Raw genomic sequence first — 21,784 nt, 5'->3', positions numbered from 1 at the left:
TATTCAAAATGAAAATTATTTACATACGCTAAAAAAATCATCAAACTTGATTGCTCGGTTTCTTTCCCAATCATACCAAAATCTTTTTAGCTGAAAAACTAACACTGGAGGTAAACTTTTAATGCAAGTCCTCTTAACTGTTGTACGATGCTCACAGCATTTCTCGCAATAGTAAGCATTCTCTCCTTCCATTACCTCTTTACGAACAAACTGTTCAAGTGATGCTTCTAAGTTACCACTTTTCACAGTCACTGGAAGTGAAGAAAATGGTTCATCACATTCAAAACAATGAGAGCACTCGCTGCATATTTTTTGATCGACAAATTGTCCGCTAAACAAATTATTAAAAATTTTTTTTTTGAAAAGAGAGTTTAAGTTCTCATCAAGTTGATCAGTAATATTTGTGAAGAACTCAAACGCATCTTGTTGTTCACGAACATTAACTGGTTCACCCCATAGCTTGAAATTCTTCCAAAAAAGCTCTGGAGAATAAAATTGCTGCTGACTTTCAAGCAGATGACCAAAGATTAGTTGAAGATGGTAAAGTATATTTTCTTGACAAACATCTTCAAGTTTTAATATAGTCTAAAACAAATTAATTAATAAAAAAAAGGAAAACTAAAACTTAAATAACTAGTAAAAAGTTAATTAATGTAAAGTTTCTACTTTAAGTTGTCTTTGAAATTCAAAATTAAAAGACCAGCCTTTTTTTTAAATAAAAAAATTGTATATTTTATTTAAAATATATTACAAATTGTATTATAAACTTATTTTAATGTTTTACTGTTATTTTTCATTATAAGTTTATATTTATAGTATTAATATAGAAAAATATATTATTAATAGTATTAAATGAAAACAACACAAAATTTAATCTAATTAAGTTATTCATATTATTGATTAGAAATTATTTACAAAAACTTTTGAAAATTTCAAAAGGTATTTAATAAAAAAAAAATATTTTTAAAATATATATAAAAATGTCAAATGTTAGTTAAATTACAATTGTTTTCTGTGATTTTTGATTTCAAATGCTCCAATGTATAACAAATATAAAAAAAATAAAATATTTGAGTTCCTTATTTCAATATTAAAATAACCAATGCATAAATATTATAATGCCAATATATATACCATATGATATATATATATACCATATAATCTATATACCAATGCATGTATAACAATAAAAAATGAATAAATATTAAAATAACTTGTATGAGGTCAAATTAATAACAAACTCTTATAACTTACTTCTTTAATACCAGGCTGCATATAAAGGAGCTGCAAAATACTATTCATATAACAAGTAGCACCAGCATTTTTCAGTCCAACAAATCCATTCACAGGGCGAAGTGATACAGATGGCTGAAACTTTTATAATAACTACTAACTTAACTTTTTTTATTACTATAGTAACAACTGCTATGGTAATAATTAGAAATGTGGAGTCAAAGCGATTTATTTAATACACTATAAAACTTAGAAAAAAAAAAAATAAATAAAGTATTTGAGTTGTATATTGAATTTTGCAAAAGAATGACAATAGCTTAATACAAATAAAAAAGATTTGATATCAAAATATGAAAGCGTTTTGAGATCAAGTAATAGCATTCAGTACTTTAATATGAATAAGAACAAATAAGAAAAGGTTAAAAGGGTGTTCTTTTGTGCACAGTGGTTTATATGGAACTTTTTAAGGATATTTGACAGGACTTAGAAAATCTTTATTATTGGAAAATCTGGAACTTTTTGGGAGAAAAAAAAATATGGGTATGATACTTTTGCTTCATTTTAAGCATACATGCTTTTAAGTTCATTTTTAAAGCATACATGCTTTTAACTTCACTTTAAAGCATACAGGCTTTTAAGTTCATTTTTAAAGCTTTAGCTTAGTCAAAAAAAAACAAGAAAAAAAAAAAAAAATCTGTCAAGTTCATACAATAACTAAGTTATCACCAAAACACACTTTTAAAACACTAAAAAGACAGTAATAGATTTTTTATCTACATCTTGGATAAATATACATGGTCACAGAACAAAAGAAAAAGGTTTTAATTTAGAAAAACTTTACTTAAAAAAGAAAGAAAAAAACCCGGGTCTATTTCTGAACATAATGACAATTAATAGCATATTGTTTGAACAGAAAGATACTAAACCAATGCAGCAAATATTTCTTGACTTAAAGAGAATGACACCATTTTGAGGAAAACTTCAAAAGGCTTCAACATTGATATAAATTAAAAGCTTTTATATTAGTATAGTCAAACCACAAGTTAAACTCTGAAACACAACCTTACAAAACAAAGCCACAGCATGAAACAGGTTTCATGGATTTAAACTTCAAACCACTTAATAGTGAACTGAATGTTTTACCACTAGTCTACTATCACATGTTTGATATGAAATGACATTTTGACATGATTTGCTCATAAGCTTCAAACATTTCATGAAGGTTGTTTTCTGCATGGCTGCAGGTGTCATGACAGAGCCAAACAAAAATGTCATTCCTGGAAGTAAAAATAAGAACATGTAGTAAAAACAGGAATAAAATGGGATTTTTCAGACTCCACTGGAAAGATATAAAACATATAAATAAAGAGATAATCACATATCAAGTCAACAGACCAAAAATTAGTCAAAAAAAAAATGGTTTGCCTGAGAAATATCCTGAGAAATATATAAATAATTACATTATTTTTATATTAATGATCAGACATGATCATTAATATAAAAATAATGTAATTATTTATATCAACTGATTCTTAAGCACTATCTTCATACATGATATTAAACAACAACTTTGAAAGATAACAGCCAATATATTTATTTTCAAGAATTTTTTTGAATAGTTGTAATTCTAATAGGTTTTTCTATTTATCATTTATATAACTTTCTATTTGTTATTTATACCAGTTCATTTAGTGCAAAAATAGGCCATAAAAATCCTCAGAAGTTAATTATGCATTAAATAAGAAAGCTAAGTTTAACACAACTGAAAATATATTTCTTAAAAATAAGAATCCTAAAACCCATCAGTTTTGATTCTAGATGATCATTTATTCACTTTGACTTCACATCTAATTATTATTATTATTATTGAAACATTAAAAAATTAATCATTACTTGTGGGAAAGAAAAAAAAAACAAGAATTAAAAACTAACATTCCACTCTGATGAATGCAGTTCATTGTGATGTCTTAGCTGCAAATCTGTTGCAATTTCCTGAAGATTACTGTGACGTTTGCTGGCAAGAGTTAATAACAAGTTGAATGCTTCCTTTCGACATTTGACATTATTGTAACTCATGTTAATATCAAGTAAATCAACAGTAGACAATGATTTATTATTAGCCAAGTGAGATGCACAAAATAAAAAATCATCTAACAAAAAACGAATAAAACCCTGATCTGTTTCTTCACAGTCAACTCCTTCGCATGAATATAGTGTATTTGCAAACATTAAATGACCATGTAAAAGATCGGTTGCACAGTCAGAACTGCTTAAAAACTGTAACTCGCATTTTAGAAGCTGATTAGCATCCACACCAATAGTCTCTTGCTCTTTTACTGATAATGATTGAAATAAGCTACACAAAAGATTAAAATAATTTTGAGATTGTGACAGCAATTTAAATGATAGTCCACGTATAGTTCCAGACGAATTCCAAAACGGTAGTTGAATTTTCATTAAGGTGGATAATATAAATATTTTTGGTGACGGGATTAATAAGTCATTTAAACTAGTTTGAGCTAGAGATAGAAAATGATGTGCTGTAGCCGAGCGTACCTTAAAATAAGAAACTTTATTTAAAAAGACAACTCATATAAGCAAGAAGCTTTTATGATGCTAACCAACATAAATTTAAATAACAGAAACCCAGTTTAAATAGTGTAAATTCAAAAATTTTGTATTTTTATTATGTAATATATGAAAATATTTAAAAAAATTTCATAAATTTAACAAAAACATTTCAAAAAAACTTTAGTAAGTAAAAAATTATTTACAGAAAACTACATAGTAACTAGTTATTCATAGTTACCATCATATAAACTTAGTAACATTTATTAATCAGGTGTTAATATTTGTTAACTAGGTACCGATTATCTAGTGTCTAACATTTATAACATTAACACTGCAATAAATCAACCAAAAGTTGCTTTTTTATCCAATTGAAAAAAAATTTACTATTTAGATATTTATTAGAAAATTAAAAATTAAACATTTTTAAAACCCTGTAGTGCATTGTTGGACTGGAAGGAAGAGAGGGAAGGGAAGAGAAAAAGAAAACTCATTATAAACTTTTTACCATTTTGAGAGAGATATAAAAGACTGTAAGTGACAAAGATGATGGCGAGAACTTGCTCAAGTTAGTTTCAGATTATTCATCAAGATGAAGATGACTATGCCACTTGATAACAATATTAATGAACTTGATAAATACTATGTAGTTATTAATTAATTGGAAATCTAGCTCTATAGAAATAATTACTATAAATAAATAATTACTATAGTTAGCCCTAAGATTTATCTCCTGTCAACAAATCATTGATCGGTCAACGACATAGCATTTTATAGGTGGGCTTTTAGTTTAATTTATGACACAGTGTGTAGTATAGATATATAAGATGATTAGAGATGAGTATTAGATTACTACATAAATTTATGCAATACAATCATTTAATAAACAATTATTTTTAAAAGATAATGCACCTGATAAAAGAAATCTTAAATTAACAAAAGTAAATATATTACTATGAAATTTTTAACAATTAAATTTTTTAGTGAAACTTAAAAAACTTAAATGACTAAAATATTTTAACTAGACCTGCAAAATCTAAATCATATAAAAACTCTAAAATTCAACAAAAAATTAAACTTTATTATAAAAAGAAACCTGTTCACTTGGGGATCCTGTCAATAAATCAATAAAGAAATCAACAACATCAGGTAACTGGTAAAAAACTCTTAAAAAGTTAGGCCGAAGCTGTAAACACATGACAAGCAGTTCCAAACTGTTTTTACATAAAATTGAATCCTAAAAATAAGTTTTTACAGCTGTGGTAAAAAAACAAAAAATATCACAAAAATAATTTATATAAATCTAAATCTACCTATATATTAATATAAATATTAAAATATAAAACAAAAGTTTTTTATCATGTATGTATATACATGCCTGGTGCAATTTTATCATGTATATACAGGCCTGGTGCAATTTTAGCATTTTTTAGCACCTTTATGAATTAAATTAAAGAAAAGATTAATGTATTTTAACACAAATTTATAGAAAAATTTTTTTCTTTAATATTTTATTATATATTTACTTAATACTCAGGTATTTAAAGCATTTCAAGGTTTCCAAATTTTAGTAAAACTAGATGAAAGGAATGTTAATTACCTTGTAAAAAACATTTTTTTATCCATTTTAAGTTAGTTTAGTTTTCAATGCCAAGCAATGAGTTTTTAAAACATTTGTCATAACTGGTGAGAGTAAATAAAAAGTTGAAAACATTTAATATTAAATTAAAAGTTAAAATTCATAAAAAAAATTAAATTTATCTTTTATTGCAATTGTAGCAAAAATTTTATTGAAAATCTCTTGCTTATATTTTTCTAAATGGACATAGTTTGTTTTCTGTGCTTTAATCAGATTCTTCAAAGAATCTATTTCTCAATAATTACATTTGTTATTTCAAGCCCTGTTGAACCTTTAATTAAGTAACAACTACGAAAATATTTTTTAAATATGAGTTTTGTTTTTATCTTCTACATCTCCAGCATCGAAATTTGCTTATGGTGACTGATCTCTGGTGTACAATCAACAATAATTGAAAAACACACAAGTTTGGGATATTTAAAAAAATTATATATATAAAAATATATATACAGATATAGTATTAAATATTTGATTTTATATTATATTTTGATAGTGTTATAGAATGATATTATACAAGCTTTTTTTGAAGTTGTAAACATTCACAATTTCTGGTATATTTTGATTGATGATAATATGAGATCAGGAGGCAGTGCACTCTAATCGACTTATATATAAAAGTTATATAAAAATGTTTTGCAGGCTACACATTTAACAACTCCTAGTACTGAATTCGATGCAATGAGAAAAACCCTGAAATCACCAGTCAGTCCAGATTGCACAAGAGCAGGAACAAGGTAATGGTGACTCAATCTATCTGACTTCACATATATCATATCATAAAGTCATATACTATTTTGCTGAAAAATGCAGATGCTGGTATGAATGAAACTCTTTATATATTTTTTGTTTGTGCTATATATTATGCAGCATATACTACTATAAAATCAAACAATATACAAGAACAAACTCTTTTAAGTTAGAATAATTTCTTTATATAGAATTTTATGCAACAAGCATACTTTTAATAAAACTATAAATATTAAAATATATTTTTAATTCAACATTGTAGAGTGAACGGAATATATGTTTAATTTAACATTGTAGAGTGAATGGAATATATGTTTAATATAAAATTGAAGAGTGAATGGAATAAAAAGCAAGTTTCATTAAAGTTTACTAAAAGCTTGAGTAATAGAGATAATTACAATAAGTAAGTAAACTAGTTAGGTACACTAAACCAAAAATGCTCACATGCACAGATAACAAGCAACAAAACAATAACAAAGAGGATAACAATGTGGCAGAAAAATAAAAATAAAAGCACTGCTACACGCGTTGTTGATATTTTTTACTTTTCGTTTTTTAATTAACAGCTTTAAAATAAACCGATTGCATTTGTTCAAAATAAAAACAGATAAAATTATAAATATGACTACTTCTTTTTCTTTTTTGAATTAAGGCTTCTTCTGACATAACTGTTTTGATATTTGAATTGATAGAAGATAGCAAAATAATGAAAACAAAGAGCTTTATTGAAGCTATTTGCAAGTTTCACACTTACACTTTTTTAATTAAGCATAAAATTTGGATGCATATTTTTCATAAAAATATATCAAGCAGATTGTTCAAAATAGTCGGTAAAATGGCTTCTTTTTGCAATAGCCTTGTCCCAGTATTACACGGATCATCGATAAAAAAAGACAAGATAAACCAAATTAAAAACTTACTTTAATTTAAATAGAACTTTTAGAAATATGAAAACACCGAATTTTTTAGCTTAAATATATTTCTCTTTTAAAAAATAGGTATGCCAAACTTATTATGTAAACATATCTCTGATTATCACAACATCTCTGATTATTGAAAAATAAGAAATTTTTTTTAATGATTTTAATTATTAACGCAATGATTAAATTTTCTTACATTGTATACTTAATGCAAAGTTAAACAAATGTTTATTTTTCTAAAGTTCACAAAATTAATTACATAAAATAATTTTATGATACATATTAATTTATTAATATATTATTTAATATATTTAAGTATAAATTTATTTAAATTTATTTTTAAATTTAACTTTTTAGCTTTAAAAACTTAACCTTTTTTTTTGTGTAAACCTTGACTAAATGCATTTTTTGTTTTTTCATTCAATGTTGAATACATTCTTTTTATAAACCTGTTGAATGTGTTCTTTTTTCAAAGTTTATCATGTCAACACAATATAAGTAATTTACAAACATTTTTTTTTATGCCTTAAATTTTAGAAAAAATGAAAAAAAATTTATATGAAAAAAACTTTTTTTTTTTCTTATAAATTTTTTTAATTTAAAAGAAAAAAAAAAAAAGTTTAATTAATAAATTTCATTCATATGTAAATACTATTTGGGCAGGTAGTATTTAAAATACTATGTGGACAGATGTTTAAATAACCTAAAAATTTTTTTTTTTGACTTACCATATCAGACACAGAATCTTGCTGTAAACATATACCACTTTTTAATATACTTGGTCCTTCTAATGAAGTTATTAAAGGCGAGGAATTGTTGTGCGCTTTAAGCTGAAGTTGACCAGCACCAGCAGCCCATGCTACTTGCATTAAACTTGAGATTGTTTCTGTAAACTCTGCTTCATTCAAATTCTAGAAAAATTAATTAAAAAAAAAATAAAATTCTTTCCTAAATATGAAGTAATTTAAAAAATAAAATTTAAAATTTGTTTTTTAGTTTTTAAAACCCAAAATACTGTTTTGCACCTCAATAACCATTTTGACTATGGGAGATACAGTATCCAACACACTCGTTGATCTCATTCTCTTGCGAACTGTCCCATTATCTGATGTAGAAGATGCTGCAGCACTTGGTGATATTTGATTTAAGGTGTTAGGTGAACCACCATTTTTAACTCCAGGCCATGATGATGCAATTTGTATTTTGCTTGGAACTTTAATAGGAGTGCTAGTAGCAATACCAGGTGAACGAGATTCAACACGAACATTCCCAGACACTGTGTTATTACCAACAGTGGTTTCAGCAAATGTCCTTACAATACTGCTATCTGCTGTATTTTCTGCCAAGCTTGCAGAAACAAAATTGTCCTCATAAATCGAATCTCCACATAATAAAAATCTATTTTAAAAATAAAAACATAGATTTAAAAAAATAAAAACATAAACAACAAAAATGATACTTTCTGGCTTATATCAAAAGAAAATGGTTTAGACCAGGTCAACCAAAAATCAATAGTAAAATCACTACAAGTAAAAGTTTCCAAGATAAATAAATGCAATTTAATTACTAAATAAAATACTATGCACATCCTTTAAAAATCAAACTGTACACACTTCCACATATTTTTTGAAAAAGAGTTTCTATGTGATTTGTTGTTATAAATCCCCCTTACAGTAACTCAGAATTTAGTTACAAGGAATTAGTTTTTGTAAATATAATTTTTTATACTTATTTTATATATAGGCTTCTATGATTAAAACTGTTTATTTCAAATGTATAATGAATAACAATTTAGAATATATACACAATTGAAGTTAATTAGCCTCGCCTACACTTAAATCATTTAGTTTTTGGCTTTGAAAATTAATAATGTCAGAAAAATATCCACTAAAAAACTAGTTCATATATTTATCAATCTTTTATGCATCACAAACAAAAAAAACCATTATTATTACCTTGCTAACTGCAAAATAATGTAGTAACAAGATTGTCTAAGTTCGTAATCAGCATTGGAAGGCAAAGTGTCAGGTAACAAAATATTCATTATCAAACTCAAACCCCCAGCATTTAACCAATTTTCTTTAAATGAATATGTCATTGAAGCAGAATCTGTGTCTAACACCGGCATCAGCTTACTACTAAGAACCTATATAGTAGATGCAACAAATGTTAAACAAAATTTAATGAGTTCTTTAAAAGCAAAAGAAAACAATTTAAATATATAAAAGATAAGCTAAACTCTTTAATAGATTATTTTTGATCTAATACCTAAGATTTTATATCTATATGAAACTAATAAGTGAACAGTTAAATATTGAATTTTTACAGCCAAATTAATTATGAATATAATTTTTGCATAAGTTCTTTATATTCTGGATAATAAAAGGACTTTATAAAATATAGGATAAAAAAATATATACTCCCAAAAAAAGTCCACAAAATGTCAACTGAATCCATGTACTGGTACCAGAACAGCTTCCGTGGTCATAAAGAACTTTATTTTTTTTAAAGGTGCGCACAAATAACTTCTGGATACGCCAATGTGTGTATATATATATACAAGCCTTCCCGGGAAGCGCGTGCGGTTGAACGCTTGTTTGTCCACATTTAAAGTGAATTTTTTTGACAATGTTTTAATATAATAAGCATTTTGAATTTGCGGCAAAATAAACCTATAAGAAACTAGAGGGAATAAAACAGCAATACTTAAAGAAAGGAAACAAATACAATACGAAATAGAATATCTAAAAAAAAAAAATTGAAAATTAAAAAAAGAAAAATTTTGTCAAAAAAAAAAAATATGCCTAAACAAAAACTGTAAAATACTGCTTTTGTTCTCTTTTTTTTATTAGGGTGTTATTTTCTACTGCCAAAATTAATACAAGTCGAAAATGAACGCAGATAAGAATATAATGAAAAAAAAAAAAACACTTTTTGATATATAACTTATTTGCGACTTTTGTCAGTCAGTATATTAAGGAAATACTCTATTACTTGCGCTAGAAATAAGGACAATTTTAAAATTTGTTTTTCAATTATTTTTTTATAAATTTAACTGTTTTTGTCAATGCACAGTAAAACAAGAAAACTAATTGCTATTTATTTGTAAAATATATATTTTTAATTTTTTAACAAGTTTTTAATGTAAAAAATTAAAATCATTAATACTAATGTTCAGATAAAAAATAGTCTGAACTTTTGTTGGATTCTCCAAATTGTGCATTAAACCTAATAGTTTATTTCCTGATGAGCTTTTGTTATTGACACTCTAAAATCTGCATTGTTATATTACTGAACTTTTCAAACAGAGCAATCATTATGTTTATCATAATGTTGAAAATTGGGCAATACAAAGGAAACAGTTCTAGACAGGCATCATTTCGTAGAAATCAAAACTTTTATTTTTTTGTAATAAAATTATAAAATTGTTTTTATAAATTATAAATTATTGTTTTATCCTTGACTTGTATCAAATTCTGCAGCTAAAAATAACAACCACCCTAAAAAAAGTTACAAAAGTGGTATAAAATTATTTTTTTTAGTTTTCTTTTTTTTTTATTATTAGATTTTTTTTAGTTTATTTAATTAAAATTTAATATTTCATTACCTTTTCTTTTCATTGTTTTTTTTTCTCAGTAGATAAGTTTATTTTTTTGGTTGCGAAATATTGAAACCCTTTAAAAGTTTGAAAATGCAAACTGCCATGGTCAGTATGTCTAAATAAATTACTTTAAACGTGGACAAACAAGGCGTGCAACCGCACCTGCTTCCTGGGAAGGCTTGGTATATGCCGAATGCTGACCCTAATTCCAAGGGCTGTATGTATCTATATATATTTTAACATCTTCACTTTCGACAAGGCTGCATGCAAACACTATTAGAGTTGGAAGTTAGTGGAAGAAAAAAGATGAAGTTTATAAAGCAAGACAATTATTAACAGAAAACTTAAATAATTGCAAATTATAAGAGACAGGAAAACAAGATAAAGGAAATGAATCCCAAAGAACTGTTCCGGGAAAAAAACTAGAGAAATTTGAATTTTTGGATCACTTAGGAACAGTCACAGTAAAAGAATTAGACTTAATTGAATGACAAGTAATTCGAGAATGAATTTTAGTAGATGGCACAAGAGAAACTAGAACATTAAAGCAGCGCCTATTATAGTATTTATAGAAAAAAGAAAAAGAAGCAACATTACAATGATGTGACAATGGTTGAAAGATGGTCCAACTATGTTTATATAAAGTTTTTGTACCTTGTCTAAAAGAGAAAAGGGCATCATTTGAAGATCTGCTCCAGATAAGGCAACAGTATTCCATGTAAGGACGGATCAGAGATTTATAGAGATAAAGAATAGAATCCAGAGTAAGATAGTGGTGAGGTCAATAAAGAGATGCAACTTTAGCAGATCCTAATTCTTTATATATATACTATATATATATATTACATACATACATACATACATACATATATATATATATATATATATATATATATATATATATATATATATATATATATATATATATATATATATATATATATATATATTATATATATATATATATATTATATATATATATATTTTATATATATATATATATATTTTATATATATATATATTTTATATATATATATATATATATTTTATATATAGTCATTTTGAGGGAATTTTTGAATATTCTTGGTTAAAGCGATATTTACGAAAGGAAAAAATGAAAATTTTATGTTATGCAAGAGGTTATGAAAATCGACAACGATAAAAAAATTCTTATAAAATAATGCAGAAGAAAATGTGCTGAAGATCCTGCACTGCATTTTTAAGTCACTAAGAGTTTTTATAAACAAATTGTACATGAAATTGCGTTACATTATTTTATTTTTGTAAATAACTTTCGCATTTACTTGATTGTTATTAATCAAATTACAATATAAAGTAAAATTGTATTGAAGTTTTAACTAATTACAAACCATTAAATCTATTTAGATTGAATAGAAAAATGGAAAAAAAAAATTATAAAAGATATTGGGAAAAGGAAGTTTCTCAGATCAAGCAAAAGCAAACTTTTTATCATAAATGAGGCTAAACCAGCTATTACATGTACATATCTAATTTAAAAAAATTGTTTTGAATTTTAAACTTTATGTTAAAAATTAAAATATTGATTTTTTTTTTTCCTAAGGTCTTCAACTCCCTGCTGGATGGATATTCTTCAACACATTGCCTACAGAAGGTCACTACTTCCTCATAATTTTAAGAAGTCAACAATTTTATCATGCACTCCTAACAAGATTCAGGGTTACAAGGGATGTGAAGCAGATGATTGTGAATGCATTTTAGACTTAATTAAAAGACCATGGCTTAAAGAGGGATTTCAAGTAATGTCAGATAAAAATATTATCAAGAACCTAATGAAGATGGACAAGAAGTATTCAGATTTGAGTAGAAATAAATACAGAGGAACAGCTAGAGACAAGGTTAATCAAGGGGAGTTTATTTCATTTTTGAAAAAGCTGTTTTGGATTGGTTCTAAAGATTTAAAGAACCAAATTAGGAAGGATAAAAAACGCTCAGATAAAGATAAGCACCATGATTTAACTTTTTTAAGAAGACCAGAAAGGACCGAGACATTTTAGTTTGGGATCAGAAGATAGAAAATTTAGCAAAAAGGTTTTATGTTGTTTTTAGTGGGTTAATTTGACCTTTTTTATTAAAATTTGCTAATTTAACATACATTATTTGTTAATACACATACACTATGTTAAAACAAATTTTAGGTTTCTGAAGGTGTGAGGAAGAGGACAAGGCTAGAAGACGAATTTCCTAAGATTGACGCTACCTCAGAATTAGACTTTGGTTTCACTGGCACTAGCGCTGATTCTGATTCAGAATTTGAACCCAAAGTTTGGCATCATAGAAGAGCAGATGATTGTAACATTACTGCCAAAGTCCCTAAAAATATTTTTGATGGAAATGTATCTATCATAGCTACAGCAAATGATATCTCCCCCAATGTCTTACAAAAAGTAACTGGAGCAATTCTTCAAGATTGTAGAGTTGATATCGCAAAATGCAAAGCCAGTGCTTCAACAGCATTAAGGAAGATGAAAAAAACTGCCAAGGATACTGCAGAAATTGCTAAATTAGATATAAAGAAGGCAGTGGAAAAAAGCCGTTATTATGTATAACTCATTTTGACGGAAAGACTTTGTTTGAAATTTTTGTTTGAAAAAGACTGAAGAATGAAAGATTAGCTGTGCTCGTTAATATTGAGGGGTGTCACATCTTGAAGTACCTGCCTTGTCATCTTCTTCAGGTGAAGATATGTATATAGGAATCATGAAAATACTAGAAGAATATGACCTCATTTCAAAAGTATGCGGAGTATGCTTTGATACAACTTCAAGTAATACTGGTTAAGAGATACTGGTTAAGAGATACTGGTTAATACAACTTCAAGTAATACTGGTCTAAGAAAGGATCACTTATTAGGATTGCAAGAGAGGTAGACCTTCTTCTACTAGCATGTAGGGATCATATCATTGAGCTTAGAATGGTTCATTTCTGTGAAGCAGTGATAAAAGAGAATAGGCCTGAAAATCCCTTATTCGTAAAGTTCAAACATGTTTGAAAACCCTAAATTCAAATACAACAAAAATAACCTGACCTCTTTTGATTGGAAAACCATGGAAGGAACAGTTTTGAAGGAAGCTGCAAGGAAAACTTTAGATTACTGTGAGACCAGTCTTACTAAGAAATGCAATATGAGGAATGACCGAAGAGAGTTGGCTGAACTAACCATGCAGTATTTATTCCCTTCTGCACATTTCAAATTAAAGAAAACTGGAGCTGTTCATCATGCTAGGTTTTTAGGCAAGAATTTATACTACCTTAAACTTCAGCTTTTGTGCAAGCAACTGACATTTGTGCAAGAAAATGATAATCTATGCAGAGATTTGAAACTCACCTGCGAGTTCATAGTATGTTTTTACACAAGGTGGTACCTTCAAGCACATAAAGTGATTCAATCTCCTGCGTCTGATCTTGATGCAATCTTTCAGATAAATGAGTATAAGAAAGTTTGTTCCAATCCGGAGACAGTAGACGCTGTGTTAGCATCTCTTTATAAGCATACATGGTATCTTGATTCAATGATTATTCCCTAGGCTCTTTTGGATAAAAATATTTCTATGGATAAAAAACAGCCATTGCAGATGCTTTGCTTTCCTTCCAAATGCCGGATTTAGATTTTTTTAAACATAGAAGCAAAGATCGAATAGACGAGATTAATATCATAAATATTATGAAGGTACCAACCCTCTCTCTTTTGGTTAATGAGTTTTCATATTTTATTTTTTCAATGATGGGGTTGGATAATCAGAGAGTGAGAGACTGGTTGTCACTTCCACCCCAATATTGGCACACCCAATCCTCGTTTAAGAATTTTGAAAACTTTGCCAAAATGTTAATTGTTGTCAATGATCATTCTGAACGAGCAATCAGAATGATGCAGCAGTTTGTGCAAAGATACAAAAATGAAGATGACAAGCAGAACGGACTTTTAACTGTCAACAAAGTAAGGTCAACTTTCAAGGTTTTTGGTGTGGGAAAAAGTAATATTACAAAAAAAAAAACTATCAGAAAGCCTGATGTCACTCTCTAAACTAAAGAAAAGGAAATTGTAGACTTAGGAAATTGTTGTTTATTTTAAAATACTTATTTTAAATTAATGCATAATTTTTGTCTTGATAGTATTTGTAAAGATTTTATTAAATGGTAAATTACTTGTTTAGTTCAAAATAGTTTGTTATTTTGGTTGATTTAAGCAGGAATTTTGCCGGCTGTCCATCTGAATGAACTTTAAGTATAAAAATACATAATTTGCTGATTTCATAACCACTTGCGTAACTTAAACTTTTCATTTTTTGATTTCTTAAATATTGTTTTAACCGAGAATATGTAAAAAAAATGATGACATACCCTTTTAAAATGAAAATATAGATAACAAATAAAATAAAAAAAAAAATGGAAATAATTTTTTCATTTAAATCCCCCTCAAACACCCTGAACACACCCTATTTTTCCTTTTTTGAAGAACAATTTCTTAACAACTTTAGTCTTGAGGGGGACTTAAAAGTCACCCGATTGACCTGAAAAAATTTTTGACTAAGTTTTAGCATATTTGTTCCAACTTTAGCTGGGTATGTACTTCATTTTCAAAAATTCCTTCAAAATGACTACCCCTAATATATATACACACATCAATTTTATCAAAATTGTTGAAAAAATTGAAACTCAAATAATAAAAATAAAATTATTTACATCAGGATCTACATAACTGCAATAATTTTATGTTTTTATTTTAAATTTGATTACAAAAAAATATATAATTTATTTTAATTCATAGCAAAAGTAACTTTATTAAATGAAATTAGCAATCTTACAACTTTTCTGTCCAAAATTGAGAATCATCAAAGTTTTTATTATGAAGTATAATGTTTTTTTTAACGAAGTATAATGTAACTATTATTAGAAATACAAGAATATCATGTCTGATTATTATTTTAGTACTTTGTTGCATCACCTCTTGCTTTTATGACTGCTTCTAAACGTTTTGGCATGTTTTTTACATGCTTTGACGTGATGTCATACTAATTGAATTCCAAGTTTCACTAAGAAAATTCTAAAATTCTTTTAATTTGTTTTGAAAGAGAACTTTTAGATTTTTTTCAATGGCTATAAATTTTCAATGGGATTATGGTCCGAGCTTTGTGGTGGCCATATAAGGATGTTATCTTTACTTTTTTTGAGAATAAGTTGTACTGCAAAAATTTTTTTTAATAATAATCATTTTGAATAAATAGATATTGACAAAACGTATTTCATAATAAAAACTTGTTTTTTACTTTTGTCACATTTATTTTGGACGAAAAAATTGTAAGATAGCTGAATTTTAATTCGAGATAAAATATTTAAAGGAGTTACTAGAAGAAAAAAGAAATAAAATTATAGAGCAAGGAAACGGTTAGCAGAAGACTTGAAAAGTTGGACATTATCTGGCTAAAACCTCAGATTGTCCAATCAATTTAAAAAGTATTTGGACATTTTGACCGATGGAATTAGTTCTTCAAAAAAAATACTTTATTATTAAAATAACTAAAAAATAACCAAAACAAATCCTTACAAAAAATAAAATAAATGAGCTTTAAAATAAAACTCAAAAAACTCAAAGGGAAAATTACTTTTTGTTGCGTTTTTAATTGCATTTGAAAAATATTACTTTAAAATTTATCTTTTAAAACGTTGTATAAAAGTTACGCAAAACGCTTTTACAAATTACTTCTATTGATTGTTTAATAAATTAACAAATTTTATTTAAATTATTGAGAGTGAAATTAATTTATTGAAAAGAAAAAAATGTAATAATTTTGAATTGTATAAACATTTTTTTCAAAAAGTTGCAAAAATAAATTGCTTAAAAAAACAATGTTGTCTTTTTAAAATAGTAATTTTTAATCATTTCAAGCTCTTATTATTAAGTCAAGTTAAAAAAACAAACATTAAAACAACATTTTTATTTTTTAATTAAAAAAAAACATTAAAACAATTTTTAATTATAAGTAGTTTTAATATTTTTTGTGTAAAATAAAAACTAAAAAAGAACAATTCAAAGTTATTTGCAATGTAACAATTTTTTAAATGGCATTTAAGTTGTTAAAACATCAAAACTGCCTTCGTCAAATTGTAAAAAAAAAATTACTAAAATATACAATATTGAATTAAAACTATTTTATTAAAACATAAAACGGATTTTGATTGCATAATTTGGTTCTTTAAAACTGTAAAAATTATATTTTAAAAATTTGATCAGACACAGTCCGAACCAAACAAGTTTCAATCGGACATTTTGTCTGGGACTTTATAAAAAATTTAATTGAGCCCTGTATGAGTCAGGAAAACATGAAGATGAGAGAGAGTTCCAAAGGGTTAAAGTGCAGGGAAAAAAACTAGGCAAATAAAAGTTTTTAGAGCAAGCAGGTACAGATACAATAATAGAATGAGACTTAACTAAATGGAGAGTCATGTGAAAATAATAGTATTTGTAGAAAAGAAAAAGAGATGCAACTTTACAATGATGGGAGAAAGGCTCAAGATATAGAAGGCAGATAGAGTTGGTCCAATTACATTTATAATTTGTTTTTGGACCTTGTCTAGAAAAGAAAAAGAGCATTATTAGAAGAACCAACCTAAATATGACAACAATATTCCCTACAGAATAAGAGATTGTAGAGGTAAAGTACGGAATCAGGAGTAAGAAAATAGCAAGCACAAAAAAGAGAGGCAACCTTAGCAGATGCTATTTTAGCAATTGATTGTATAGATGGTTTCCATAAAAGGTCAGTAAAAATCGATAATCCAAGAAGACGTAAAGAAAAGTGAGATGGCTGCCATTCATCAATATAGAAATGTCAAAAGTATTGTGGTAGTTGTTTGCTGTAAATAACTTTAAGAGTTTTGTTGGAGTTGAAACTCACAAACCACTGCAAGCCCCAACCTGCTAGAGAAATGAGATCAGATTCAAGATCAGCTGCCTTTTCAAAGTAATCAAGAAGACTTTTTGTCAAGACAGGAGTATAAAGAGTCGCCAGCAAATAGAGCCACTTTAGATGTAAGATTGTCAGGAAGATCATTAATATAGATAAGAAACAAAACAGAATAGAACCAAGGATAGAACCTGAGGTACCCCAGAAGTTACTGGAAATGAAGAAGAGTGTTGGCCATTGAGGATGACTATAATAAAGCGGTTAGAAAGAAATAATTTGATAATCTCAAAAACTTTACCAGATACACCAATTGAAACAAGCTTATGGAGAAAAATAGCAAGCTAAATTTTGTTGAAAACTTTAGATATGTCACGAGCAATAGCCCTAGCGCCTCCGCCTCCATCTAATGCATGATAAAGTTTTTCAGTCACAGTAGTTAGCAAGTCAGACATAGATTTAACAGAAGATTTTCCAAAAGACCTAACTTCTTATCTCAGAAGTTAGGTTCTAAAGTACAGGATTTAGTGAACTAAAAATAATGAAGCTTAACATCAGGCAACACTTATTTATATCAATTTCTTGCAATAATAAATAGCTGTTTGTTTTTAAGAGAATTGTTTTTTTGAAAAAAAAAATGATTATGATTAGATATAGCAACTTTACAAGAAGATGTAACCATGGAGAAGAATGAGACTTGAACCAACAAAATGCAATAAAAGCTTCTATTCCTGACTTAATTCAGGTAAAGTTACATAGGAGGTGCATTTATCAGCTGAGAGAGAAAAGACATCAGCCCAAGGACGGCTACAAATAAAATCATGAAAAGTATCCCAGTCAGCTTTAGGGTAGTAGTAAGTAGTGCGATGATAGGGTGAGTCCAAAGAAGAAAAGCGAGAAAAAACTTATAGAGATCATTGCATGGTCAGAACCACCTAAAGAAGAAAAAGAAGAAACTGAACACAAGCTAGGGTCAGAGACAAGATACAAATCAAGGAGTAAAGGTAAATTATTAGAGTTGTAAGGAAAAAGAGGCACAAAGTTAACTATCTGAGTAAGAGATTGAGAAATGAAGAAGTTATAGACTTTAGTGCCAGTAGGATCAGTGGTGTTATAGCCAAACCATTCAGTGTGATGAGCATTAAAGTCACCAATAACAACAATATTGGCAGAGGGGTAAAGAGAAAGGGCATGGTCAATTTGATCAGAAATTACATCTAAAGGAGTGCAGTCTTGGGAAGTAGGAAAATGATGAAGAGAAAGGTGATAAAATAAAGAGATGCTAAGCAGAAGCATATAAAAGAATGGTCAAAAGATTCAAACGAGGAATCAAACCTTAAAAAAAGTTATGCAGCTCCAGCCATAGCCCTGGTATTGGTAAAATACCAACCTAATTGTTTATTAAATAAAAGATTGCAGATGATGTGACACCAATGTAGAGGTAGGGGGAGTGAGCTTCACTACAAACTTTAAATGACAAGATAAAAAACGGACAGACAGAAATAATATATGCAAGTATTACTGTAAAAACTTGCATACATTATTGCAAGTATTACTTTAGTAAGAAGAAAAAAAAATTTTTCATGATTTTTTTAAACTTTAGTACAACATAACAATTAAAGCCTATAGAATATATTAGTATAATGTAGATCTAAATCTGCAGTAACAAACATATATATATATATATATATATACACACATATATATATACATATATATATATATATATATATATATATATATATATATATATATATCATTATATAGGCATATAATGAAATATATATATATGTATATTTCATCATATAGGCATATAATGAAATATATATATATATATATATATATATATATATATATATATATATATATGTATATTTCATCATATAGGCATATAATGAAATATATATATATATATATATATATATATATATATATATATATATATATATATATATATATATATATATATATATATATATATATATATATATATATATATTTCATTATATAGGCATATAATAAAATATATCTATGATATATATTTCATTATATAGGCATGTGCACATGCACACAGATATATCACCTGTAAATTGTATAGAACTCTGAATGTTGACATTCTGTATGCTGAACATTTAAAATAATTTTCCAAAACTGATTCTGAAGATTTTGTATAACCAGCTTGTTTTCCTGGAGAAGACATCCAAGGATTCTAAAAAGGTTTTTCAAAATATAATCAAATTATAAAAAAAACTTAAGAAAAAAAAAGTTATAAAGTAAAAAAATACTACTATTATATTCATATTAACAACTGGGTTAAAAACAATTTGGAATAATTTTGATTGGATAAAAGATTTAGGGTGATTTATTTTATCCAATCAGCTGGCCCACTTGTTTGTATTTATATGGAAAAAAAACTGTCTCACCTGAATGGGATCCCACTGAAATTAGGTGAGATCTCAGTTATCCAGGTTAGCCCATTTCTTATGTAAAGAAGATTAATTTTTATAGGTAAATATCAAACATGCTAAGATCTCATTTAAGCAAGCCAGCCGGGCTAACCAGATCATATAACCTCATATAATCAGCCCTAAGAGACATAATTTCTCAAACTAAGAAAATTTAAGGTTTAATTGGGTAGGATGGGGAAGAGTTCATAGATTTGTATTGGTAATCCTCCTGGTGGTAGTAACCTGAAAAGCTCATAGACTTGCAATCACAACCCTGCTAGTGCTTGTATCCTGAACGGCAATACAGGTTAACACCAGGACAAGTATTTAAAAAATCGCTTTAACTCTTCCATAATCTCATACTTAAATAAGAAATTTGCATAAAGGAGATAATGCACAAATAATAATAGTAATAAAATGTATACATAGGTACTGAAGACGTCTATAGCCTGGAGAATATCGCTATCAGTGGGCAATCGAGAAAGTAGATTTTGAAGTGCATTTGTCATTCGTGGTTCTTCAATTTCTGCAAGCTGATAAAGTTTATCAAATATCTTGCAATCCATAGCTAAAATGTAACTTGGCAATGTTTTTTCTTTTTCCAGCAAACTAGACAGTTTTTTAGTATGTACCTAATAAAATAAAAAATTTTGAAAAACTTTACAACCGAACACTACAACTTTTTACATACTTTACAAAAAGATTTTCAATAGAGAATAATTTTAAATTTAAAATTCATAAACTTTAATTATCTTGTTAATCAAAAGATAATTTGAGTCTTATAATTTCATTATAGAGTTTCTATTCTTATTACTTTATTTAAGAGTTTTTTTAAAGTTAACCGTAGTTGATTAAATATGTAACAAAACAAAAACAAAAAGCAACTACTAAAAATCAAAATTAACTAAAGTTAGAGTAAAGAATTTTATTTTTTTTAATTTTTTAAAAACCTCCTCTTTTAATGATCCATGGGTATCCAATGATGATGTTAAAGGACCGAGCTTTATACTAAAGCAAAAAGGTTGTTTGAACAATAATTGTTTCAGTAACATGTGATCTTTGCTCTCAAGAAGCTAAAATTAAAAAAAATAAGATTTTTTTTACTGCAAACAATTTAAATTTCATTAGAGTAAAATTTTTTAGATAAAATAGATTTTACAAATAAAAAAAACTGAATCATAAAATAAAAATAGTTATTAATAGAACAGAATAATCTAAATATTAACTTTTATCTCAAAAATAAAATAATAGGACTTACTAGTTGGTCATTATAATAAATCTGTATTTGTTCAGCTGATATTTTTTGTTCTAATAATAATTTTATTTTAGTTACTACTTTTTGTCGCACACTTGAAATTCTTTCATTACTATGACTAAGTAAAACAAAGCTGATCTTGTTTGTTTCCCAGGTTACGTTAATATTAACAGGTGAACCATGGTAACAGGATTCATGAGGAGGATATGTTCGTTGTGCAGTATATTTTTCTTCAACTGTTTGTATATACAGTGACATTAAATTTAGTAAACGAACCATTGATTGCAAAATTTTTTCACTAAGTTAACAAAATAATTATACATACATATATACATACATACATACATATATATATATATATATATATATATATATATATATATATATATATATATATATATATATATATATATATATATATATATAAATCAAC

The 21,784-nt window shown here is 26.8% G+C and overlaps 1 protein-coding gene across 2 annotated transcripts in view; it reads right to left on the bottom strand.

The window, feature by feature from the left end:
- LOC100210564 (ubiquitin carboxyl-terminal hydrolase 24) overlaps nucleotides 1–21,784 on the bottom strand; it is a 101,465-nt gene that overhangs the window by 21,916 nt on the left and 57,765 nt on the right. For both annotated transcript variants that reach the window (XM_065801283.1, XM_065801284.1), the window contains exons 12-22: nucleotides 21,355–21,649; nucleotides 21,047–21,169; nucleotides 20,522–20,728; nucleotides 19,733–19,858; nucleotides 9,063–9,253; nucleotides 8,133–8,505; nucleotides 7,836–8,018; nucleotides 4,898–5,038; nucleotides 3,166–3,789; nucleotides 1,255–1,374; nucleotides 28–585 (exon numbers count right to left, since the gene is read on the bottom strand). In XM_065801283.1, coding sequence (XP_065657355.1) covers nucleotides 28–585; nucleotides 1,255–1,374; nucleotides 3,166–3,789; nucleotides 4,898–5,038; nucleotides 7,836–8,018; nucleotides 8,133–8,505; nucleotides 9,063–9,253; nucleotides 19,733–19,858; nucleotides 20,522–20,728; nucleotides 21,047–21,169; nucleotides 21,355–21,649 — 2,941 coding nt within the window. The remainder of the gene's footprint in view (nucleotides 1–27; nucleotides 586–1,254; nucleotides 1,375–3,165; nucleotides 3,790–4,897; nucleotides 5,039–7,835; nucleotides 8,019–8,132; nucleotides 8,506–9,062; nucleotides 9,254–19,732; nucleotides 19,859–20,521; nucleotides 20,729–21,046; nucleotides 21,170–21,354; nucleotides 21,650–21,784) is intronic.

This window comes from Hydra vulgaris, chromosome 07 (genome assembly GCF_038396675.1).
Source record: "Hydra vulgaris chromosome 07, alternate assembly HydraT2T_AEP".
Taxonomy (NCBI): domain Eukaryota; kingdom Metazoa; phylum Cnidaria; class Hydrozoa; order Anthoathecata; family Hydridae; genus Hydra; species Hydra vulgaris.
Note: the sequence above shows the minus strand (reverse complement) of the source record. Positions and strands in the feature narration are given on the sequence as shown.